The sequence below is a fragment of the Dermacentor andersoni genome, chromosome 1 (genome assembly GCF_023375885.2).
Source record: "Dermacentor andersoni chromosome 1, qqDerAnde1_hic_scaffold, whole genome shotgun sequence".
In the NCBI taxonomy this organism is placed as follows: Eukaryota; Metazoa; Arthropoda; class Arachnida; order Ixodida; family Ixodidae; genus Dermacentor; species Dermacentor andersoni.
Genome location: NC_092814.1, coordinates 260463890 through 260484674, shown reverse-complemented (window position 1 = coordinate 260484674; position 20785 = coordinate 260463890). Strand labels below are relative to the sequence as shown.

Genomic DNA, 20785 nt, shown 5'->3' with positions numbered 1-20785 from the left:
ACCATTCCAGAGCTTGCGCAGATGAGTTTTGTCTTTTCTTTTTTCGCCTCAGTGTGATAGTCGGCGTTCGTGCTCACTTTTCTACTCTTGTGTCCTGGCTGCACGCCTTACCTCTTTGTTGCATAATGAATCCTTACCAACTAGCTCAGCGTTCTGTCGTTCTAATTTTCTTTCTAGTACTATCGTGAGCAATGTGAAAAGGAACAAAGGAGCGCCTGTCAGATAGCATCGATAGCTAAGGGCGATACGTGGTGGTATTAGCCGTGGGAAACAGTGGAAAGGAGGACGCTGTTCAAATAACTGTTGCCACTCCCACCATGCGTCTCATTATACAAAGTGCGAAACTTCGCATCGCCAGCGCACATTGCTGAAGCTTTTTTTATGTTGCGCTTACTGATAGCTTTTCGCACTGAAGCGTGGCCAATAGCAGCACTGTTTTGAAGCGTAAACACTCGAGAGCCACTTCCCTGGGAAATCTGTCCGTCTGTCTGGAACGCGCGACATGATGCGCTCTAGGAGGTATACATCAGGTCCTATGCGAGTATAGTTGGAAATACCTTACGCCAAATGCAGGAGCGGGTGCGTAAGAGCTGCGCTCTCAAAGAAAAAAAAAGCATGACTGAAAAAAAAATTTGTAAGTTACTGTACACGTAACCTTCTTATCAACTATCGGCGGCCAGTGAAATGCCGTAAGCTGCCGTTTTCGACAAACGCAGCTGCGGTGGGAGTGCCAACACTTGGCGGAAGAGCGTCCCCTTCTACCCTCTGTGTTTACGGTATACCTCTACCGTCCAGGGAAATTTTCGTGTCGTTGTTGGCGTGGTAAGCAAAAAACTCCCCATACGTGGGCCGATACCGAAGATAGTAAATGCCGGGCCGACCTGCGGCGGAGGTGCAGTTCGCCATTAAGGGGCCCACATGCACAGCTTCGCTGATCATCCTTCTAAACAGAGTGGAAGGGCCCTGAGTTTTTTCACAGTGCCATCCGCGTATCGCTCTAACTCGGCTTCGAGGCTGTTTGCCACTCGTAATGGAGTAATGGACGTGCGGACAACCCCGGCAAAGCGTCGCTATGATGTTGTGGCGGTGTCGCAGGAGCAGCGCCTGAGACAGTTCGAAGCATCGCAGGAAGCGAATGGGGGGAATAAATCTCGCAACGCCGTTCGGTCGCGCGCGTCGTCCCTTACAAGGGGCGACAATGAGTTTGACTTTCAGACATCACTGTGGCGAGTGCACAAAGCGCCGAGATGGGGATGGCGGTCTCGTCCGCCAGGAAAAAATGGCGTTTGAAAGGTCCCTGTGCGTAGGAACAATTCCCGCGTATTAACGGCTAAAAGAATGCAAAATCAGATGTATCGTACTGCGACACAACAAGTTATTTATAATCGCAGTGTAGGAAACAAAACTTGAATACGCGGACCAGATGGCATGTTACGCCAGTTATCGGCGCATTATGTGTGCGCCAGTCGTGCGGTTGGGTAGTCAGGAGGGTGTGTTCTACTTGTACGTAGTTGCTTATGGATTGTTATATATTCGGTTACAAGCTGTCCATCAGGCCGCTTTGTAGTGTTTTGTTTTTGCCTGCAATGAATGGCGCGTGGTTTGTCTGTATGCTCCAACTGACGTTGCACAGCGTCTAGATTTTTCTGCTGCGTTAGTAAGTATTGTAACACTGGTCGTATAATTCTCCGTGTTTTTAAGTGCGTATGCTCATCACGAGACAAAGCGAGCAGTCCGTCACATTGTGAGACTAGCACGGTAAAGTTAATGGATATCAACGACTTCTTTCTTCAAGATATTGGAAAGTGTATTACCAGGTGGGCATGATGTCCAAGTCGCACATTTTCAAGGTTCCCGTCACGCACGCTTAGATATTGCATTTGTGTCACTGCATATTGTGCATATGTGTATGGATTATTGTGCAACCCCTCTCTACTTCCCTGACCATTGCCTCGTGATGTTTAGGATTCACAGTAAAAAAGAAAAGGGAAACGTAACTGGGATTCATGGAAAATAATAAACTACTTAATGACGATATTTTTAACCACGACAATAACTCAAAGATTGGGCCGAAGTGGGAAATGTTTAAGCAAAATATTTATTGAAAATAGAAAGAAGCGGCATGCTTAAATATAAAGAACGAATTTATGACAAACTGTTGCGTTCGAACTTGAAACAGGCTAAAAGAATGCAAAATCAGAAGTGTCTAACGCCTGGAAGCTTTAAGGCAGATATCCGTGTGGTGAAAGAAAAATTGGAGTGAGACATTGAAAGATTTCGGAGTGCAATTATAAAAGCGAGAGCAGAGAAAACAGTAATGGCCGAAAGATCTACAAAACGCGCACTAGCACCGAAACAAAGCTGCGCGCAACGTAATACGATAGCTGGAATCGTATACAACGGTGCTGTGACAAGCAGGAAAGACGAGACTGAGCGAGCTTTTAAAATTGCTCTGTATTCGTTAGGTACGGTAGATAGCGACCATTTCAAAAGTTAATTTTCGCCCATGCCGCAATTAGATGACGAAACAAAAGATACATTGGAACTTTCAATCTCGGTAGCGGAGATAGAGAAGGCGATGGAAGACCTAAATCCCGGAAAGTCCCTTGGTCCTGATGGGCTAAGTACGACTTTGTAAGACCTTCAAACGAGAAATATCTCCAATATTGCGGTGCTTATTCAACGAAGCCTTTGAGTTTAAACCTCTGCCTCCATTATTTCTCACTTCCATTACTATTTTTATTCCTAAAACGAACGATTCTATCAAAGTTCGGCAGGTATCAGGCTATCGGCCGATCACTCTACCAAATAGATAACACATTTTTTATGAAAATAGTTACTAGAAGGTTGCAGATTGTAATAAAAGAAAGTGGGCGCGCATCTAACATGTGGAATAAAGGGCAGAAGCATCTTTACCAACATTTACTAAGCGAGGTCTGTATTAGTGTTGCAATATCATGAAGAGTGCAGTCGTTATGCGCCAGATAAATTTTGAGAAGTTTTTCGACCGCGTGCCGCATCACTTATAATCGCCTTAGAACACGCGAATGCTGCTACAGTAATAACAGAAGCTGTTGGTATGGCGTACAGTGGTTGCAGTACTCGGCTGGTTGTTTACGAAGAGGTTGGAAACCTTGTCGAAATGCGGTGCTCAGTTCGCCAAGGATACCCTATTTCTACTCTCCTTTTTTGCATGTTTATCGAAAGCTTTTACCTAAGTATTACAAAACGCAGTACAGTTAGTGGCTTCAGGCTTCATGCATGTGAAGTACGCGTTCTCGTCTATGCAGACGAAATAGCTGCTTTTTGTTCGAATGTCGAAAGTATTGCGGAGGTTATTGCCGTTGTAAAACGCTTTTGTGAGGTAAGCAGAAGTACAGCGAATTGGGAAAAATGTCTTGGTTTTTGGCGTGGAGATTCGGATCTCGCGCCGCAGTCTTTCCTAATTATGTGCAGTGGGTAACAACGGTGAAGTATTTAGGGGTACCCTTAGAACATTACACCGACAGCAATCCTAACTGGTGGAGACACAGACGAAATCCGAGAAAAAGCCGTAAAATGGAAGGACAAAGATTTGTCTATTTTGGCTCGTGCTACAGTTTGCAATTCGTTTTTCGTTAGCAAATTGTGGTACTTGTTGCAAGTGCTCCCCTGTTCTTGAACGAATGGGCAGACTTTATCGGGTTTTTCACGGTGTTTCTGTGGGGATTGACATGGGAACGAACAAGTCGGACGAACCTTTTTCGGCGTGTCCGCGATGGGCGCTTGAGTTTATGGCATTTATTTCTGAGAAAGGTTGTAAATCTTTTTTTCGTACCTTCGAGGTGTTCAGAATCCTTTCCTGAACACAGTTGCGAAGTATGACTGGCCAGTACTTTGCCCCAGTTTGTCATCTTTTCCAATAAAATGGAAGGTCGACTACAGGGTTACCTTAAAGATGATGTTGAGTCGTGTCGCCTCCTGGAGGCACGATTTTCTATTGAGTTTTTAAGCACAGTGTCTCGTAAAAAAATGTATAAAGATTTATGCGATGTTCTCCCGATTCCATTATACCGGACTCATTTCTCTGGGGGAACATGGCGGAAAGTGCTGAAACATGTAAAAAACATGCGTGTGCGTCCAGGGGTGAAAGATTTCTTCAAGTTACCTGCAGGCGTTTTACCAATTCAGACGTTGTTTACGAAAAAGGGATTCTTCGTTCGGTGGGGTGACCACTGTTTCTTGTGCCGTAAACCAGAAACGATTGCACACGTGTTGCTCGAATGCTGGCATGGCGTGTTCTTCCGTGAAGTGTTGCAAAGGACCTTAAAGAAGGATTTCCCTTGGATGCACAGGGAATAAGGTACCTAATGGTTCATAACGAGGATGATTTTCCATACGACATTACTATGTTATTAGCTTTGCATAGTATTTGGACGCGCATGGCTATTCACCACGCAGACGTTGATGCTCGTCCAGCTATAGAGTACTTTGGCGAGTCTCATTTCGTTTCTGAAAATGGAAAAAGCGCAAAAGTGTGTAACCGATCGGGTGCCCCTTATGGAATCTTCGTTACATACGAAACAATTGTAACATATGAGTTTGTCATTACATGGTTGGTAATTATACCATTGCAATAAAGAATAAAAAGCGTGGCGTAATCGTTTCAATGTTGGGCTTCTGTGCTGGAGGTCCTGTGTTCGAATCCTGCCCGCGAGTAATTTTAATAACGTTTATTTAATTATTAATTACACACTGCTCTGTTGTAAAATGACGAAGTTACAAAGTCTAAGAGACGTCTAAAGTCAGAAGGATGAAGTTTAGGCAAATCCATGTACTTCCCATGCTGGCTGAACCGCCCCGATTGCAGTTACCGTAGACACTCGCACCAGAATTCCCGCTAGGGATTATTGTATGAAACTTTGTATTAGGTGGTTTCTTAGCTTTCCTCTTGTTACGACAGGTGCCAGCACATGCTTTACTGGTTTACTATTCCTCCTCATAGAGGGCGCGGGAGCCTTGAGGCACGGTCATTGATAAATGTATGGGAGGGTAGAAATATGTGGCTCCGCTGTAAAAAACTTTGAGGACGCTTAAGCTTCGCGTTTCAGAATGGAACGCGGCAGCATTCAAAGATACCTGACTGCTTGTCACGCTTCTCGGCAACCGCAGCTTTCTTCCGGATGCGCCGAGGCCAGCGCCATCTGGATGGTCTTGTTGCAAGGAAACGAGCTCTATGAATCGTAGAAACGCAGAAAAATGGATTTCTGTTAGTTATCGCGTATCAGAGTAGTTTTCTGGTATATTCAAATTAAAATCCGACGCTAGCATGTCTGTAGGTTGTTTAGGGCGTACTTCACGATTTTTCTGACGCATCTTATTTTGACGAATTCAATTAGTTCAATAATGCCTCTGGATCACGCGGAGCGCCTGCGTGATTGCGGTTCGAAATGATTTTTCGCGATACGACGTCCGATGCAAGTCGCCGACGCCGGATTTCTTTTTGCAACACATGGTTTAACCCTGTTGCGTCAAAACATGTCCGTTTTCTTCTCCTGAAACGCGTTTCTACTATCTAGTTTTCGTGGAGATCTTCCAGACCACCAGCACGCGGCTGATATCGTCGCGTTGTAGTGACGGTGAAGAATAGAAACTGTCGGCTCTATAGTTCGCAATTCAAATCACAACGATAGCAGCGAGCTGTCATCGGTTATCGATCTACGGGGCATGTCTGTCGGCTATGTAACATGACTCAATTTGTACTTGTCAGCACAACGCCTGGTGCTCCCATGGGTTCTAATGCATTGCACCACTATTCGATTCGCGCATTGAATCTGATTATACCAAATTATTTCGCTACAGAACCAGCGACATTTGGGAAAGTTCTGATACATGAAAGGCGCGCCTTGCGCCGTGGGATAACATTGTAACAGCGGTGAAGAACGGCCAACGGGAAAAATGTACACGTGTCAATATATTTGTTTCGGCTATACTGTTGTCGAGATAAGATAAAAGAGCGTTGCCGCGACTGCCTAGTAGAGCAAGCACTCCGTGAGAAAGAAAAAAAAGTTCGGCAGTTTCGCACAAAGTACCAAGCACTGACTGCGATAGCAAGGTTTAGCGTTGCGCTTCAACTTCTCGGACGGCGTTCTAAATATATGCGCGGGTCCGACTATAAGACGCGCGCGCGCCATGCGGGGTTGTGGCCAAATTTTTGGCATCCTTAAAGGACCCTTCATGACGCCACATAGCAAAGTTTTTGTTATACGATGAAAATTATTACGTGCCCTCTAGGGAGCGTTCTAGCGCAAGAATTTCTCAAATTGGTTAGTTATTATAAGAGAGATAGAAATGTTTGTGATTTCAGGAGGCGAGCTTCACTACCAGCATGGTCTCGCCACTTTCCCCCGTCAAGCCAAAGTTCCTTCCCTGCGTTTTCTCGTACCGGAGTCGGGGTAACGCGTCACGTATACACGTCACGTACACGTCACGTTCATCGCTTGTTTTTTCATACGCGTTTTGTCTTCGCGGCGCCGTTCCGGTGACGGCCACGCGCGCGATTCCACGAGCTGTTGAGTTTTTCATTTCGCTCTGTGCCAGCTATGTGCGCCATCTTGAGCTGTGCAATAGAAAAGCTGCGTTGTTGTCTGGCTGCTTCTGCGGATTGAATCTCTCAGTGCGAGCATGTTTGGAGAGGCTGGCCGGACTCGTGTATCCTTACCGCGATACATGGCGTCGTTTTACCGCTGGCACCAGGCTAGTGGTATAAATCACTGCCACATCAACACTGAAGTAGGCGCGAGCGGTTCAAAGAACATGATCGCGCGCTGGAACGCGGCAGAAAATGTCAGTTTCCGTCTCCGCGCGCGGGACTACATGACGTGGGAACAAGCATACAAAACAGAAATACTCCTCTTGCTACGGTACGAAGTAAAACACGCAGACATTTCGTTCGTATGTTTGTACACTTATTAATTCACCAGATGAAATAACTGTTGTTGCCTTGAGTAATTATCAGTCACATGTCCCTGAGTGACGTCACAGCACTGCGAATACGTAGGCGCACTTGTGCGACTGACGTCGACTCTCCAGCTGGGAGCGCGGCGCCCGCGAGGAGAATGGCAAACGGCGTTTGGTTTGAAATTTCAGTTTTTCTCGCGGGCCGTACCGGTGTAATACTTTGCAGAGGCGATTGTTGGCGCGCACTGTATGCTCTGCACTTGTCAGCTCGAAATGGCCGGACCTGGCGAAGGGCGCCACTAGGCTGCCCGTTCATTTTGGAGCACTAGTACTGTTTTGCACTTCTAATACAGCTGCTGAGAACCAAGCAGCAGGTTCGATTCACGGCAGCCTCATGCCGATGGGGGCCAAATGCACGTGCACTTAGATTTAGGTGCTTGTTAAATAACTCCCGGTGGTGAATCCGGAGTCATCCGCTTTATACACGGCGCCTCTAGAGCCCCAGAGTAAACCGATTTACACCTGTAGCCGCCGCGAGCAGACCACAACGTGCGGACAAGCGCTAGCAGCGAGTGCACCTCCGAACCGGTTTCTCCCCGCCCTCTCCAATCTCCACCGATGGTGAAGAAAGGAAAGGGCGAGCAACCGCAAGGAGTCCGGAGCAAAATAACACTAAAATCAGCTGACAGTTCGGATTCACGTCGTCGAATCGTGCGTACTCGCGTCCCAACGCACCCTTGAAGGCCCTTAAGGGTGCAAATTGATATATTACTCACACCCGTAAAGGGCTTGAGTTAGAAAGCACCTTTCGAACTTTCAAGAAAATGTTCATTCAGGGACGTTAATTGGTTTACAGTGTGGCCTTGAAGCGCTAAACTCCATGGATCAACCAATTATTTTGAAAGCCAACGTGGCGGACGGTGGCAGCCGTGTGTCAATTCAGCTTTCTTGTGACGAACAGCAGATCAAACAACGAATGTTCCTGGAGCCAGTGTTTCGACCTGTATTTATGATGGCAACTCCTTCGACCACATTTCATCGCTTCGCCTCATCTGTGATCGCTTGCCTCGACGCGTGGCACTTGTCCAGTGGCGTTGCACTGCTTCGTTAAGTTACGTTGGCTTCGTTTGTCTTCTTGCGCTGTTATGCTCTTACCAGAACGAATTGTAGATAGTTAGCCCAGCTACACTTTCTAGCATATTGCAGTACCGCCCTGATAGCGACATAAACTCGTATTCATGAAAGCTTCGTTTCACATAGTCTATGTACGATAGATTTGTATAATATTGTTGGTTTAGGGTAGTTGACTGCATATGGCTATTACTGTATTATCCTTACAGCGAAACAAACTTAGTGACGACCTTGATTCCGAACTTGAGCTCTTTCGCTGCTTGCCCAGACACCCGAGTAAGGGCGCTTTGCGTTTTCTGCGATATTAAGCTTTAACAGAGATAAATTGCGAACTATAGCCCAACTACGAGCTCTCTCGGCATGTTGAACAGTCTCAGCGTGACGCCGAACCTGGTTCTTTTCCGTGATTCACAGCGGCGCCCGGCGGAGCCGCGGCCCCACCCGCGGGTACCGCGCCCGGCTCGTTCGCACAAGCGCTTCAGCAGCGGGCGACGTCCCAGACGAGCCCCACTGCGACAACCGGCAACGGCTATAACAATGGTTTCGACAGTCCACGAGTGGATGGCGGTGATTCGGCGGGCATCTCGCCCGCTTCTGTCTCACCAACTACACCACCACGCACCGGTGCTGACGGCACCACCTCGAGCCCGACTGGGTCGTCAAATGACGAGATGCAGATCATGGTAGGTTCCGCAAGATGGTGGAACGCGGCATATGCAATACACCTGGTGCGCCAGGTATTTTAGTGTGTAATAGCGACTTGGGAATAACAGCAGGAACCCGTCGCGATAGCTTGGTGGTTATGTCGTTGCGCCGCTGAGCTCGCGGTCGCAGGTACGATCTCGGTCGCGTTTCGTGGAGGCGAAATGCAAAAGGTGCACGTTGAAGAACCCCAGATATGGTCCGAATTGTTCCGGTGTACCTCACCACGACGTGCCTCATAATCTTATCGTAGTTTTGCAGGTGAAAACCCCGGAATTCAATTTTAATTAAGCAATCGCAGCGATACATTTCAGACAAAATTGAATATGTTCGTTCCAAATGTTTTGTACTTTCTTTTGCCGCTGTTTTCTAAGTCTGTTGAATAAAGCCACCTTAAAATGAAGCTCTAGCTTGGGGGCTCCTATCTAAATACACGGGAAAGGAAAAACCGTTTATTGGCGACCACTCCGCCGAATTTGATTACATTGGTTGCATGAAAAGCAGCGTAAAATCTAGACTCTTGGAAGCGGATTTTTTATTTAGGCCATTACTTTCATGAAAAACGTTGAAAATCGCAAATTTCTAAAACACGAGAATAAGAAGCTTTCAACTCTTATTTAACGATCAAAAATATCGCAATTGTGTGAAATGCATTACGTCTAAAGCGGACAAAATTGCTGTATTATGCGTGGCTCTTAAATACACCACTAACTTGTGAACTTTTGCAATAGCCTTGTAACATTAGTGACAAATTCACGTAAGCTGCAAGTTAATATACTAAATTTGTCCCCTTACCTTAAGCTACTCTGGCGAACGCAGTTTACAGAACTGCGATATCTGTTCTTGGTGCAGAGTTACGAATTCGTAAATTTCGCGCTTCTGTTTTTTCTTTTTTTCCAGACATGCAGTCGTTGGGTAATTCCTATAAAACAGCTCAGGCCCCAAATTAACATTTCACTTCAAATAGTCGCAACAATTTCACTTTCTCTCAAATGCAACGAATTTCATTACACTCGGCCCAGGCTTTATCTCAAAAGCATTTCTGCTTATTATATGGATTTGAATAGGCGGCATCGGAGTTGGGCCCGAGCTAAAGCTTCCTTTTTAGTCTCAATTATTGTCAGAGTTCGGCTCAGAGGTTGGCTCTTGTGAGATAGTTCGCGTCGGTGTTGGGCAGTGCTTCCACAGTAGCGCGCCTTTAATATCTTTTTTTTTAGCACTGTGTGCCTACATGTTCGCGTCCCTCTCAATGACGCCGTCACCTATACATAACAGCGTAGCAAGTTTATATTGGGTACTATCGGTGGGCCACACTGAGGGTGAAGTGGCCATCTATGTCCACAGCCAGCCACTCTTATGTGGCACACGCCCTGGGGCAGCAAGCAAATACCTCACACAGCGTAATGATCGACATCGTGCGCAGAAAGCGTGGGTGTTGATTTTGCCTCTTGAAGCTGCTCGGCGATGGTCGCCTTTCAAAGTTCTCGCTCATCATGGCTTCCACCTGCTCGAGAAACTCAACCGCCCCAAGGACGTCTGACCATTTCAAGTTTTCTTTGTGTCAGATGGGAAATGACCATATACTGTTCTCACCACGAAAAGAACGCTTTTGGTGACATTGAAGGTGGTGATCAAGTAGCTATGGTCTGCGTGCAAGATACCTATAGTCGGTGACAACCTAATAAATCAAAATCATAAACCATTACACTCTGCGAAGGTAGTTGACCAGCGAAGCTGTTTAGCACACGACGCGGGGGTAACGCATAATTTTGAACACAGGTACAATCTCATTTATTATGATGATGGGTGGTAATTGCGAGGAATAATACGCACAGTCCCTTATTGCCTTGATCAGTGGCCATTATTTCACCCGCACCTGCAATCACATTCTTCGATAATGTCGCATCGATGCACGTACGCCGCTGGTTGGTCGGTTGGGCCTGATCGGTGTGGCATCGCAAGAGATAAGTCTTCAACACGAAGCGCGTAAACAGCTCCCTTTTCGGTACCGACACACCCATATTGAAATCACCGACAACGACAATAGGGGTAGGGTCATCGCAGCTAATTCACGTAGAATGTTAGCCATGAACCTTACGGGACAATGAGTCATTTCATTTTTTGCTCGCTTACGGGGGTAGGAGCCATTGTTCGCGGGGCTATGAGCCATTGATGATGAATTTTTGACATGCTCTTCATTATGTTGTATGCGTAATTAGAAAGAATTTAAGCACTGTTCGCTTCACTTTGATGAATTCTGTAGCCTCTGCCTTACGCGGGGCTATGAACCATTGCATTGTTTGCTTGCTTACGGGAGCATGAACGCCTACGGGAGTATGAGCCATTGATTATAGTTTTTATTCACGGAGAACATAATGCATGGGACGCTAGCCATATACATTTTTCGCTGTAGAAAGGTTCCATGTACGCTGTCGGAACTCGAACGCTATATACATACATGCATATTGCACCAGCCAATGATTTTCGTTCACTTCCGAGACTTCATGCAAATTCACTAGTCTAAAACGTCTTCTGCGTACAGTGCTGTCTTTCGCTAACTGGTTTTCCAGTTAAACATGTACGTCTTGGCAAATTTTATGGTGATCCTGACATCAGCGCCATCTATGCTATTTCAAAATGCTATTTCAGCTTCCAACAAGGCGCTTTTATATTCCATTAAATATGGCACTTACATTAGCAGATCAAAGGTGTTAAGCTGTGAGCAGACGCCGCCTGGCTCGGCTCCTTCAGAGAGGTGAAAGCAGCTGCGCTGTGGTTTTGTGAACGCATCTCATTGTAATTCTTACGTTGTCACCGACTATAGGAGATCATACGGCTTAAGAAATCTCCGACGTTGAGTGCGTGAAGATTGCTAGCATATTTATTCCATGTGATTCGCAAGAACAAGTTTAAACGCCGATACAGATAGATGGATAATGTTAATGATTAAGCAATGCCCGGTCGTGTAACGTCGTGTAGCAAACGGCCTTGTACGAGTCAGCTTACGCCACATACGCTGGCAACCACACTGTACCCCTTACAGTGACTATGAAAGACGTAGTACAAAGTGGAACCACACTGCACCCCTTATAGTGACTATGAAAGACGTAGTACAACGTGGCCTCCGAGGTCGGGCGAAGCGCTCTGTCTCGCGCTGCATTATGTCGGAGGAAATACACCAAGTGAGGGACGTCCCGGCTGTCTTCAAATACTGCAGGAATGGTTGTGCGGTGCGCTGTATCGTACACCTTCGCGGTGATACGAAAACAGCACACCGGACGTCAGAACTCCTTTCGGGCGACCTCTGTAATTTGGACGAGGACTGAGCTTGTTCTCCAGCCGGCGGTCGCGGCGAAAGCCCCTTTGAAGCGGCAAAAAGGAGTTCTGCGAAAATGCGCAAGCGGGAGGACGTCTCATTAGAGGAGCGGATGTCTGTCTTATCATTACTCACGTGGTCAACGAAGATTTTATTTTCTAATTTGTTGCATGCGAAGGTACCTTTGCGCCTGCAAAAAGAGCTTAGCTAAACAAAATTACTGCCTGTAAGCTAGCGTGAAAGTCAAGCCAAAAGGACGGCAGCTTTGTCTAATATCTTCGCATAGTTTCCGAATTTATACCGCATGCAGGTTACCGTGTATGCCAGTACCGACAATGGTAAACATGTGCCGCTTTGTCCAACTACAATGCATTTAAAACGTTGCTTTGCGTGGGTTCTCAATTGTCGAAGGAAAATCATAAAAGGACTATGCTAACAATTATCCCTGTACCGACTGCCTTATGCCAGCAGTTTGGTATACAACACTAATACGTTTACGGTCAAGCTAACACTCCATTAGGTCATCAGATTGGTGAAACTTCCATAACTGTGTCGCAGGAGATGGAACGGTCACTCCCTTCACACTTTCCGCGGCGACCCGCACACGGAAAGCTTGGACGGCAGATTCAGTTGATCGCCAATCACTTCAACATCGACATCCCCGATGGCAATGTGTATCACTATGACGTGGAGATCTACTCCGCGACCTCCGCGGGTGCCAAGGTACCTGAGCAGAAAAAATACCGCTGCCTCAGCACCAAGATCAACCGCATAGTAATAGAACTGCTTGTCGAGAAGTACAGACAAGACCTCTCCAACTGCATACCGGCTTTCGACGGCCGCAAAAACCTGTACACGAGGCGCCAACTCCATTTTCGTGAGCGGACGTTCTCCGTTGACCTGAACGAGGACCAGAGGATCCAGAAGTTCGTCGTGAAGATCCAGTACGCGGCCACAGTCAACTTGGACGCCCTGCACGCAGTTTACCAGAATCGCGTCAACACCGTGCCCCAGGAGGTGTTGCAGGCCATCGACATCGTCTTGCGCCATGGACCGTCCATCAAGCTGACGCCCGTCGGGCGGTCTTTCTTCAAGGCACCACCGCCGCACGAGCTAAACGCGCTGGGCGGTGGCCGCGAGGTCTGGTTCGGCTACTACACGAGCGTGCGGGCGGCGCAGTGGAAGCCCATGCTGAACGTTGACATGTCGGCGACTGCCTTCTACGAGTGCCTGCCCGTCATCAGCTTCATGTGCAAGATCTTCAGCGACAGTCGGCGCGAGATGCAGCCCGCGGACTTCAAAACTCTTCGCGACTTCCACCACGCACGGCTCAACAAGGAGCTCAAGGGGCTGCGCGTCAAAGTCACACACCTGCCCTACCCGCGCAAGTACAAGGTTGTGCGAGTCACCAAGGAGTCGGCCAAGGAAATCTTCTTCGACCAGGACGGGACGAGAACTTCCGTGGCCGAGTACTTCCAGAAACGTTACAGCCGCCTCTTGTACCCGCACTTTCCCTGCGTGCAGAGTGGAAGTGTCGAGCACCCAGTCTTCATTCCCCTCGAGGTGTGCGAGCTGGTCGAGGGCCAGCACTGTCGCAAGAAGCTCGACGAGAACCAGACCGCTGAGATGATCAAGCGCACGGCCAAGCCACCGTTCAAGCGGTTCCAGGTATTGTTTAAAAGTGTATACATTCCGCGAACAAAAAAAAAAAAAGAATAGAAACATAATGCTCAGATGGATTACACTAGGAATTTCAGCATTTTCCGCCTGAATTAAAAAAAAAAAACTGTTAATTTCCAAAATCTCTGTATACAAGGTGCTTCTACGATGAAATATCGTAAAATTTAAGAATAGTTCTCTTGAATTAAAAGGACGGTTCCTTCGGAGACGTCAGTGGTGGCGACCACGAGGTGACGGGAGATACATGGTAATGAGTTGCTAATTAGCAAAATGTAATTCAATGGCTTTTAGTCTTTCAGTTTCAGCGGGCTCTTCATAATTGAGAAGTTGAAGCGAGCTCTCCGGACAAGCCGTATCAATGTTTGGATCAAGCAAAATGCGATTGATGTTCTGCTTACACGTCAATCAGCAGCGGGCAGCTGGCCAGCGTGCTCCTGGGCGACTTGAGCAGAACGTCTCTTCGAGGGGTGCGCTTGCTGCAGCCTCTTGTTTGTTACGCGCGCTCTCCTAGCCGAATTTCGTCGTGCCGCAATCCTGCGGGTAATCGAATTTTTCTAGATCAAAAAGTTGATATCGTTTGCACGGAAAGCTCGTTTCAATTTCCAAAATACGATGAACCCTCTGAAACAAAGCGTAAAGGCCAATTAACGTTCTTTTTAATTAGCGACAGATTTATCGTCCATAACGTCATGGTCGTCACCAGTGATGGCATGCCTCCGACGGTACCATGCTTTTATTTCAAAATGACTATTTTTAAATGTTACTTCGTCTTCGTAGAATCACCCCGTATAGTATCGCAATAGTAGGCAGCTTGAAACACCTGAAATTCCCATTTCTGCCAACTAAACAGAAGTTAGCTGAACATTGTAAGCCTCTTAAGAAAATATAATAACCTTCGTATACAAGGGTCAGATTGTTTGCTCCATGAAAGCTAGGCTGTTGGCCATACTAGTCACTGTCGCCTAGTGCAAGTTCGCCAGAGTAAGTTTTCGCTTTTCTGCAGCTCATAGAAATTTTGTTCCGACTCGCAGGAAATCCGGCAGTCGGTGCGCGACCTGGTGAACAGCACCGAGGATTACCTACGCGAGTTCAACATCAAGATCAGCACCGACCCAATCCAGCTCAAGGGTAGAGTGCTCGAGCCGCCGTCTCTGGTGTTCGAGAACAACTCCGTCAGCAAGCCGCGCGAGGGCACGTGGGATCTTCGTGGCCAGCACTTTTACAAGCCAGCCACCATGGACCACTGGACGTTGGTCAGTCTGAGCCGGTTCGCGCAGCGCGACCACATTGATAACTTCGTCAAGATGCTTATGCGCATCGGCATGGAACTGGGCATGCGCATCGAGCAGCCGATCGAGATCTCGGCGCCCGACCACAACCGGCGTTCCATCCGCTCCATCCTCGGAGAGCAGCAGAAGAAGCATAGCAACCTGCAGATGGTCGTCATTGTGATCGCCAAGACCACCAACTACGCCGAGATCAAGCAGGTTGCGGAGACGGAGCTCGGGCTGCGCACTCAGTGCCTGCTGGAGAACAACGTGGTGAAGAAGTGCAACGTGGCGCTCGTGCAGAACCTGTGCCAAAAGATCAACGCCAAGATGGGCGGCACCAATAACAGCCTGCTGGCTCAGGAGAAGCCCACGTTGTTCCAGAAGCCCGTCATCATCATCGGCGCCGACGTTTCTCACCCGTCCCCCGGCGACAGGATCCGGCCTTCGATCGCCGCCTGTGTCGGGAGCCTCGACTCGATCCCGTCCAAGTTCCATGCCACCGTCCGCATACAGATGGAGCACGCCGAGGCCAAGGCGCGCGTCGAGATCATCAAGGATCTCAAGGAGATGATGAAAGACATGCTCAAGGCCTTCTTCCGTGCCACCAGGCACAAGCCAGAGCGCATCATCTTCTACCGCGACGGCGTCAGCGAGGGGCAATTCCTTGAAGTGCGCAACCGCGAGGTGAGCGCGTCCAACTTACAGATCGGTGCGTCTTTAAAAAGGACTACTGGAGAGCGAAATCACTATATACATGCGAAAAGAGCCACACGGCCTTCTTGCTAGTCGAGAGGCAATGATCTGTCTCCATAGTTCAGTTGTCATATTGAGCACAACATTGCGCTCAAATGCAATAATTTGCAATGATTATGCGTGCGCGCAGAAAAATGTTACTGCTTGGAAATGTTGGCTATATATAATGAATGCAGGCGAAGCCTGTTAAAGCCACCAGAATGTCTCAAGTCACAAGCACAAAAATTAGTCTAAACCACGGGCTATACTAAATCATTCCGACAATGCAACTGAGCGATCACTGTGCCAGATTTCACTAAATTTTAGATAGGAAACTCTATTCATCGTTATTGCGTTATGCACACTAACGGGCACGAGACTGATTGGGAACGAATAGACAAACTGACAACCAAGAGCGCCCTTTTTCGTCAGTTTGTGTCTTCGTTCCCCGTCAGTGTTCAACTTGTCCCCGTTGATGGGCATAACCCAATGACAGTGAACACACACCAGCTAGCTGTTAAAAGAAACTTTGCGTTACTTCTTCCGCCGTATAAAAGATGGCGACCTAGATTGGCGTGTCACGTCGACGACCCTCGCAGGTGAGCGCCATCCGGCTGGCGTGCCAGGAGCTGTCGCCCAACGAGTCGTACGAGCCGGCGCTCACCTTCATCGTGGTGCAGAAACGTCACCACACGCGCTTCATGCCGGCCAGCGACCGCGACGGAGTCGGCAAGTTCCGCAACGTGCCGCCGGGCACCACCGTCGACTCGGTGGTCACGCACCCACTGGACTTCGACTTCTTCCTCTGCAGCCACTTCGGCATCCAGGTAATGACTGGAATGTGTTGTGCGAGGGAGGGGGTCGTTTCCTTCCGGCGCACTTCGCGCGAAGCGTTTCACCAGCGGGTTCTTTATTTTACTCGTGGGCAATCTTTAAAGCTGCCCGAGGACAATTGTACTTACGCTAAACGTTTTACTTGAAAAAAAAAAAGTCATTGTAGTGCAAATAAAACGCTCAAAGAACAGATTCCATGCGCGCGAGTTACCTTGGACACTCGGTTCGCGGAAAGTACTGCCACTTTTGCGAAGCTCTTTGCCCGCGGGCATGAAATGCCCTGGTGTAGCCGGGATGAAGAATACAGACAATACCAACTCTAGTTTATGAGTAGCACTAACAATGCATCTGAAGAGGCAGCATGCGAAAGGGCGCTACGTGATGTGGTGTCGAATCGCAGATTAGACTTTCAAAAGCAGATTGAGCGGCATAAAGATGTATCACTGACACATTTTATCTATTTCCAGTACCCTCAATGTATAGTACTCACAAAAAGTAACCATTCGTACAATATTTGTATAGTAGGCTTGATAGCGCATTTTTCAAAGCACTTCGATCAGCATATGGTGGCGGGTAATGATTCCAGTCCCTTGCGGTTGTAAGAGCAAATGATTGTGAGCATGCAGTTGTTCAAAAATGTGGTACGCTACCCTTACGGGGATGATGAAGGCGATGTGAGCGCAATGGTGCTGGAAGTATAAACAAGGAACGAAAAGCGGGGTTGTGAGAATGCACTTTGGGAGAAAGACAAATTCGTTAGTGCCTTCTGCGACTGGCTACATAGCGAGGGAAGATTACGAGTATGGCTTTCATTTCTGTGACGCTAGTAGTGCGATGATAGTTGTCTGAGAACAAACGAGCGTACGTAATTTTGTACTGCTGCAGCAGCCTGTATTAGTGAATTATGCGAGTCCCGTACTGGCGTGGTGTATTCTAGCTCGGGTAGAGCATTGGTAGTGTAAAGCATAACAATTTTAGCCACAGTAGGGAAATGTAGATGTTTCTTTTAAAGTAGCTTAAGATTTCGTTCGCTTTAGATATTAAGACATCGATATGGTTGCTTCCTGGACAAGTGGCCCCATATGCAAACACCAACGATGTGGTTTGCAGGGAGTTATTGCTAAGGAAATACGACGGCGAGACATCACGCCTAGTTACGCACATGCTTTTGCATTTATCGTTATTTAGGGCCATGTGCCACGTGCAGTTGCACTGAGTTAGGTTATCTATATCATTCTGAAGTAATATCACTTCCGAATTGTTAGTTACGTTCCAGTGAATAACACAATCGTCATCGAACAAACTCGGGAATAAATATTAGGCAAATCGTTGATATTAATTAGAAATAAGAGAGCCCAGGACTGATCCTCAGGTGCATAAAGTAAAGCTAACTTGTGGTTATTTATCTTTAGCGTATTCCAAGAGCTTGTCGCGCTAGCTTTTAGCATGTTTGAAAGTGTTTTAAAAATGAAAATTTGCTACATTTCAAAGTTGAATAAAGAGCACGTTGAAGCGACTATCTTGTAGGATAACTAATCAGAAACTGCTCGAGATGTTTGCTCTTAGGAAAAAAAGTTATTTTTGTTAGCAAGTCGGTTTGTGTATCTGTTGTACCAAGTTGTATGTTATTTGAGGATATATTTATAGTGATACCCACATATTGCTGAATTACGTTAGAGATTGTTGTGTTAAACACATTTTAATTGCTCTGTACATTTATCACCATATTTACTAACCATATACACCGTACAATAAATTAAACACCTCAAGTGTTTGAGCGCAAACTCGTCCAACAGGATTTGCTAGAGTATGAAAGTTTACGGCGGTCCAACGCCCATTGCGGAATCTGATCAAGGGTTAAACAAATTTTTCGTGACGCACTTAAGTGCTATAAAACTGTTAATCACCTCCTACGCGTGTTGCGGCATAACTATTACGCACCGGCTCGGCAAGACGGGCAAACCCCCAACACGCAGCCGCGGCTTACTGTGTCCGCGATCGGTTTCGGCCCATTGTCCCGCCGTCTTCGGGGTGAAGCAAGTTTACTTTTGCACTGTCTGTACGATCGGTCCACTTGGCATGAAGCCCATTGAGTAGATGCGCCAATTAAACCCCGAAAAAAAAAGGCGTAGCTATATTGGTTTTAATGAAGGAATTATGTGCTTGATGGCGTATATTTGTTGCCCTGAGCATGTTTAGGTGCTGTTTGTTGAATCGCTGCGCAGTTCCCTGGGAAACAGCGCTCTCTAGAACAGATCTGCAGGAGTAGTAGACACGTGGCTACGTATACGGGTATCCGCTACGAGTGTGAGGCATCGGCGCCAGCACGCAGCATCGGTCAGCCGAGTCCCCTTGAAATGTCTGGCGTGATGTTCGCAGGGCACCAGCCGCCCTGCACACTACTACATCGTCTGGGACGACTCGAGCTTCACCGCAGACGAGCTACAGAAGCTCAGCTACTACCTTTGCCACACGTACGCCCGGTGCGCACGTAGTGTCAGCATCCCAGCACCCGTCTACTACGCGCACCTGGCCGCGTTCCGGGCCAAAAACCACATCGTCAGCAAGGTAGACGTGTCCAGCTCTAGCAGCGACTCATCTGGGGGCAGCGGGGACCACGTTGCCACCAGCCAGTATGTCGAGGCTGTGCGGGTCCTGGAGGCGCTCCAGACCTCCATGTACTTCGTCTGAGTTGCTGCTGTTGCCGCCCGGCAGTCTGCGATTTGGTGTGTGTGAGGCAAACAACGTGTTCTTGCATCATTCATACTACAACCGTTGCTTACAACGTATTCATTCAAGTTCTCCCTGCTGTAGTAATTGTAGACCGAGAACAGCGCAGACAATTATGTCGCGTCATCGTGCTCTTCGAAAGGGCAGGCACCGGTGGCGTATATCACGCGCACGAGCAAGCTTGTTCTCCGGCCTGGGTCTGTCTACTTTAGCTCGCATATCTTAAAAACAATGAAGGGATTTACGCGAACGGCGCCCACTTCATGTTTGTTAGCGTTCATGCTAGTGACAGGCATGTATTTTTTCGTTGTGCGCAAACGTCCAAGTTTCATTTAACTTAATCGAGATCAGTCATTCGCTGTTCACTCGCATAAATCGAGTGGTAGTCTTAATCACGTACGGTTGCAATTAAGGTTACGTGCCCTTCATTGTGACGTTCCTTTGTTGCAGGTTTCTCCGAGTGAAGTTCTCTCCCGGATTCTTCTGTGTGCAAGGCTGAAGACGTAAAACGTCGTTGTTGTTTTTGTTTTCTTTTTCTGTTGTTTTTCTGTTGCAACCAAGTCAGACGCAATAAAGTTTTCCAAAACCAAAATGTCGTCCTGCAAACCAATCATTCTCGCATCTGGCTGGGCTCCCTGACTGCACAGGCGCAAGTGTGCCGACAGCCGGACCCTGAATGTCTTATGGAGCAAAGACGAAAGAAGAAACTGCCAAGTTTCAACGAATATGTATACATAAAGACGCGCTACACGTCTGAAATGTTATGTTAATTCAAGATCATATCCATCTGAAGTATATACGTGCGATCATAATCTAGTTTGACTTCCCCTCTTATAACCTCGCAACATGTACGGTCAGCCGCAAAAGTTTTCGGGATCTGCAATGCGTTGCGGAGTGACGCAAAACATTTGCTGCGCCGACCTCCGTTACACAGCGTATAGTCGGAGAAACACCCCTATACGTAACGCGCGGACACATCGAACCGTGTCGCGGCCGAGCAAGTAAGGGTCTGGCCACCCACCAGGCGGCGTAGCGATGTCCGCTTAGACTTCACCTCAAAGGTTGACAGCTTATCATACACCTACGTGGCTACGTCCAGGCATCCCGAGTCCATAGAGACGTTGATGGCTGCGCTAGTCATGTGCCGCTGGTTACGCCCACCCCATCGCGTTTTTCCATGCGCCGCCTCGCTCGTGCAGTAAGGTGTTTCATATAGAGTTTTGCTGTTTCTTCCGTTAAGAACATTGTTAGAAAGATGTTTGTTATGCTGGGGTGAGCGTATTTTGCACGTGTAGCATAAAATCTGAGCCGTGGCAGCCGTTTACCGTGCACCCACCCGTTTGCTTTTCCATTAGCCTTTTCCGAAAGAGCATAGTCATTACTTCCAGCACGTAATTTTCGAAAAGTTACTCGCAAGGCCTTCGGATTAAAGCACAGAATTTATCTGTGG

The 20785-nt window shown here is 47.6% G+C and overlaps 1 protein-coding gene across 2 annotated transcripts in view; it reads left to right on the top strand.

Annotated features, from left to right (window-relative positions):
* Positions 1 to 19927, top strand: part of LOC126548416 (protein argonaute-2-like) — a 39199-nt gene extending 19272 nt beyond the window's left edge. For both annotated transcript variants that reach the window (XM_055063705.2, XM_050196555.3), the window contains 6 exons: positions 8485 to 8753; positions 12647 to 13756; positions 14800 to 15723; positions 16371 to 16598; positions 18985 to 19331; positions 19786 to 19927. In XM_055063705.2, coding sequence (XP_054919680.1) covers positions 8485 to 8753; positions 12647 to 13756; positions 14800 to 15723; positions 16371 to 16598; positions 18985 to 19296 — 2843 coding nt within the window. In that variant the 3' untranslated portion in view covers positions 19297 to 19331; positions 19786 to 19927. The remainder of the gene's footprint in view (positions 1 to 8484; positions 8754 to 12646; positions 13757 to 14799; positions 15724 to 16370; positions 16599 to 18984; positions 19332 to 19785) is intronic.
* The last annotated feature ends 858 nt before the right edge of the window (positions 19928 to 20785 follow it).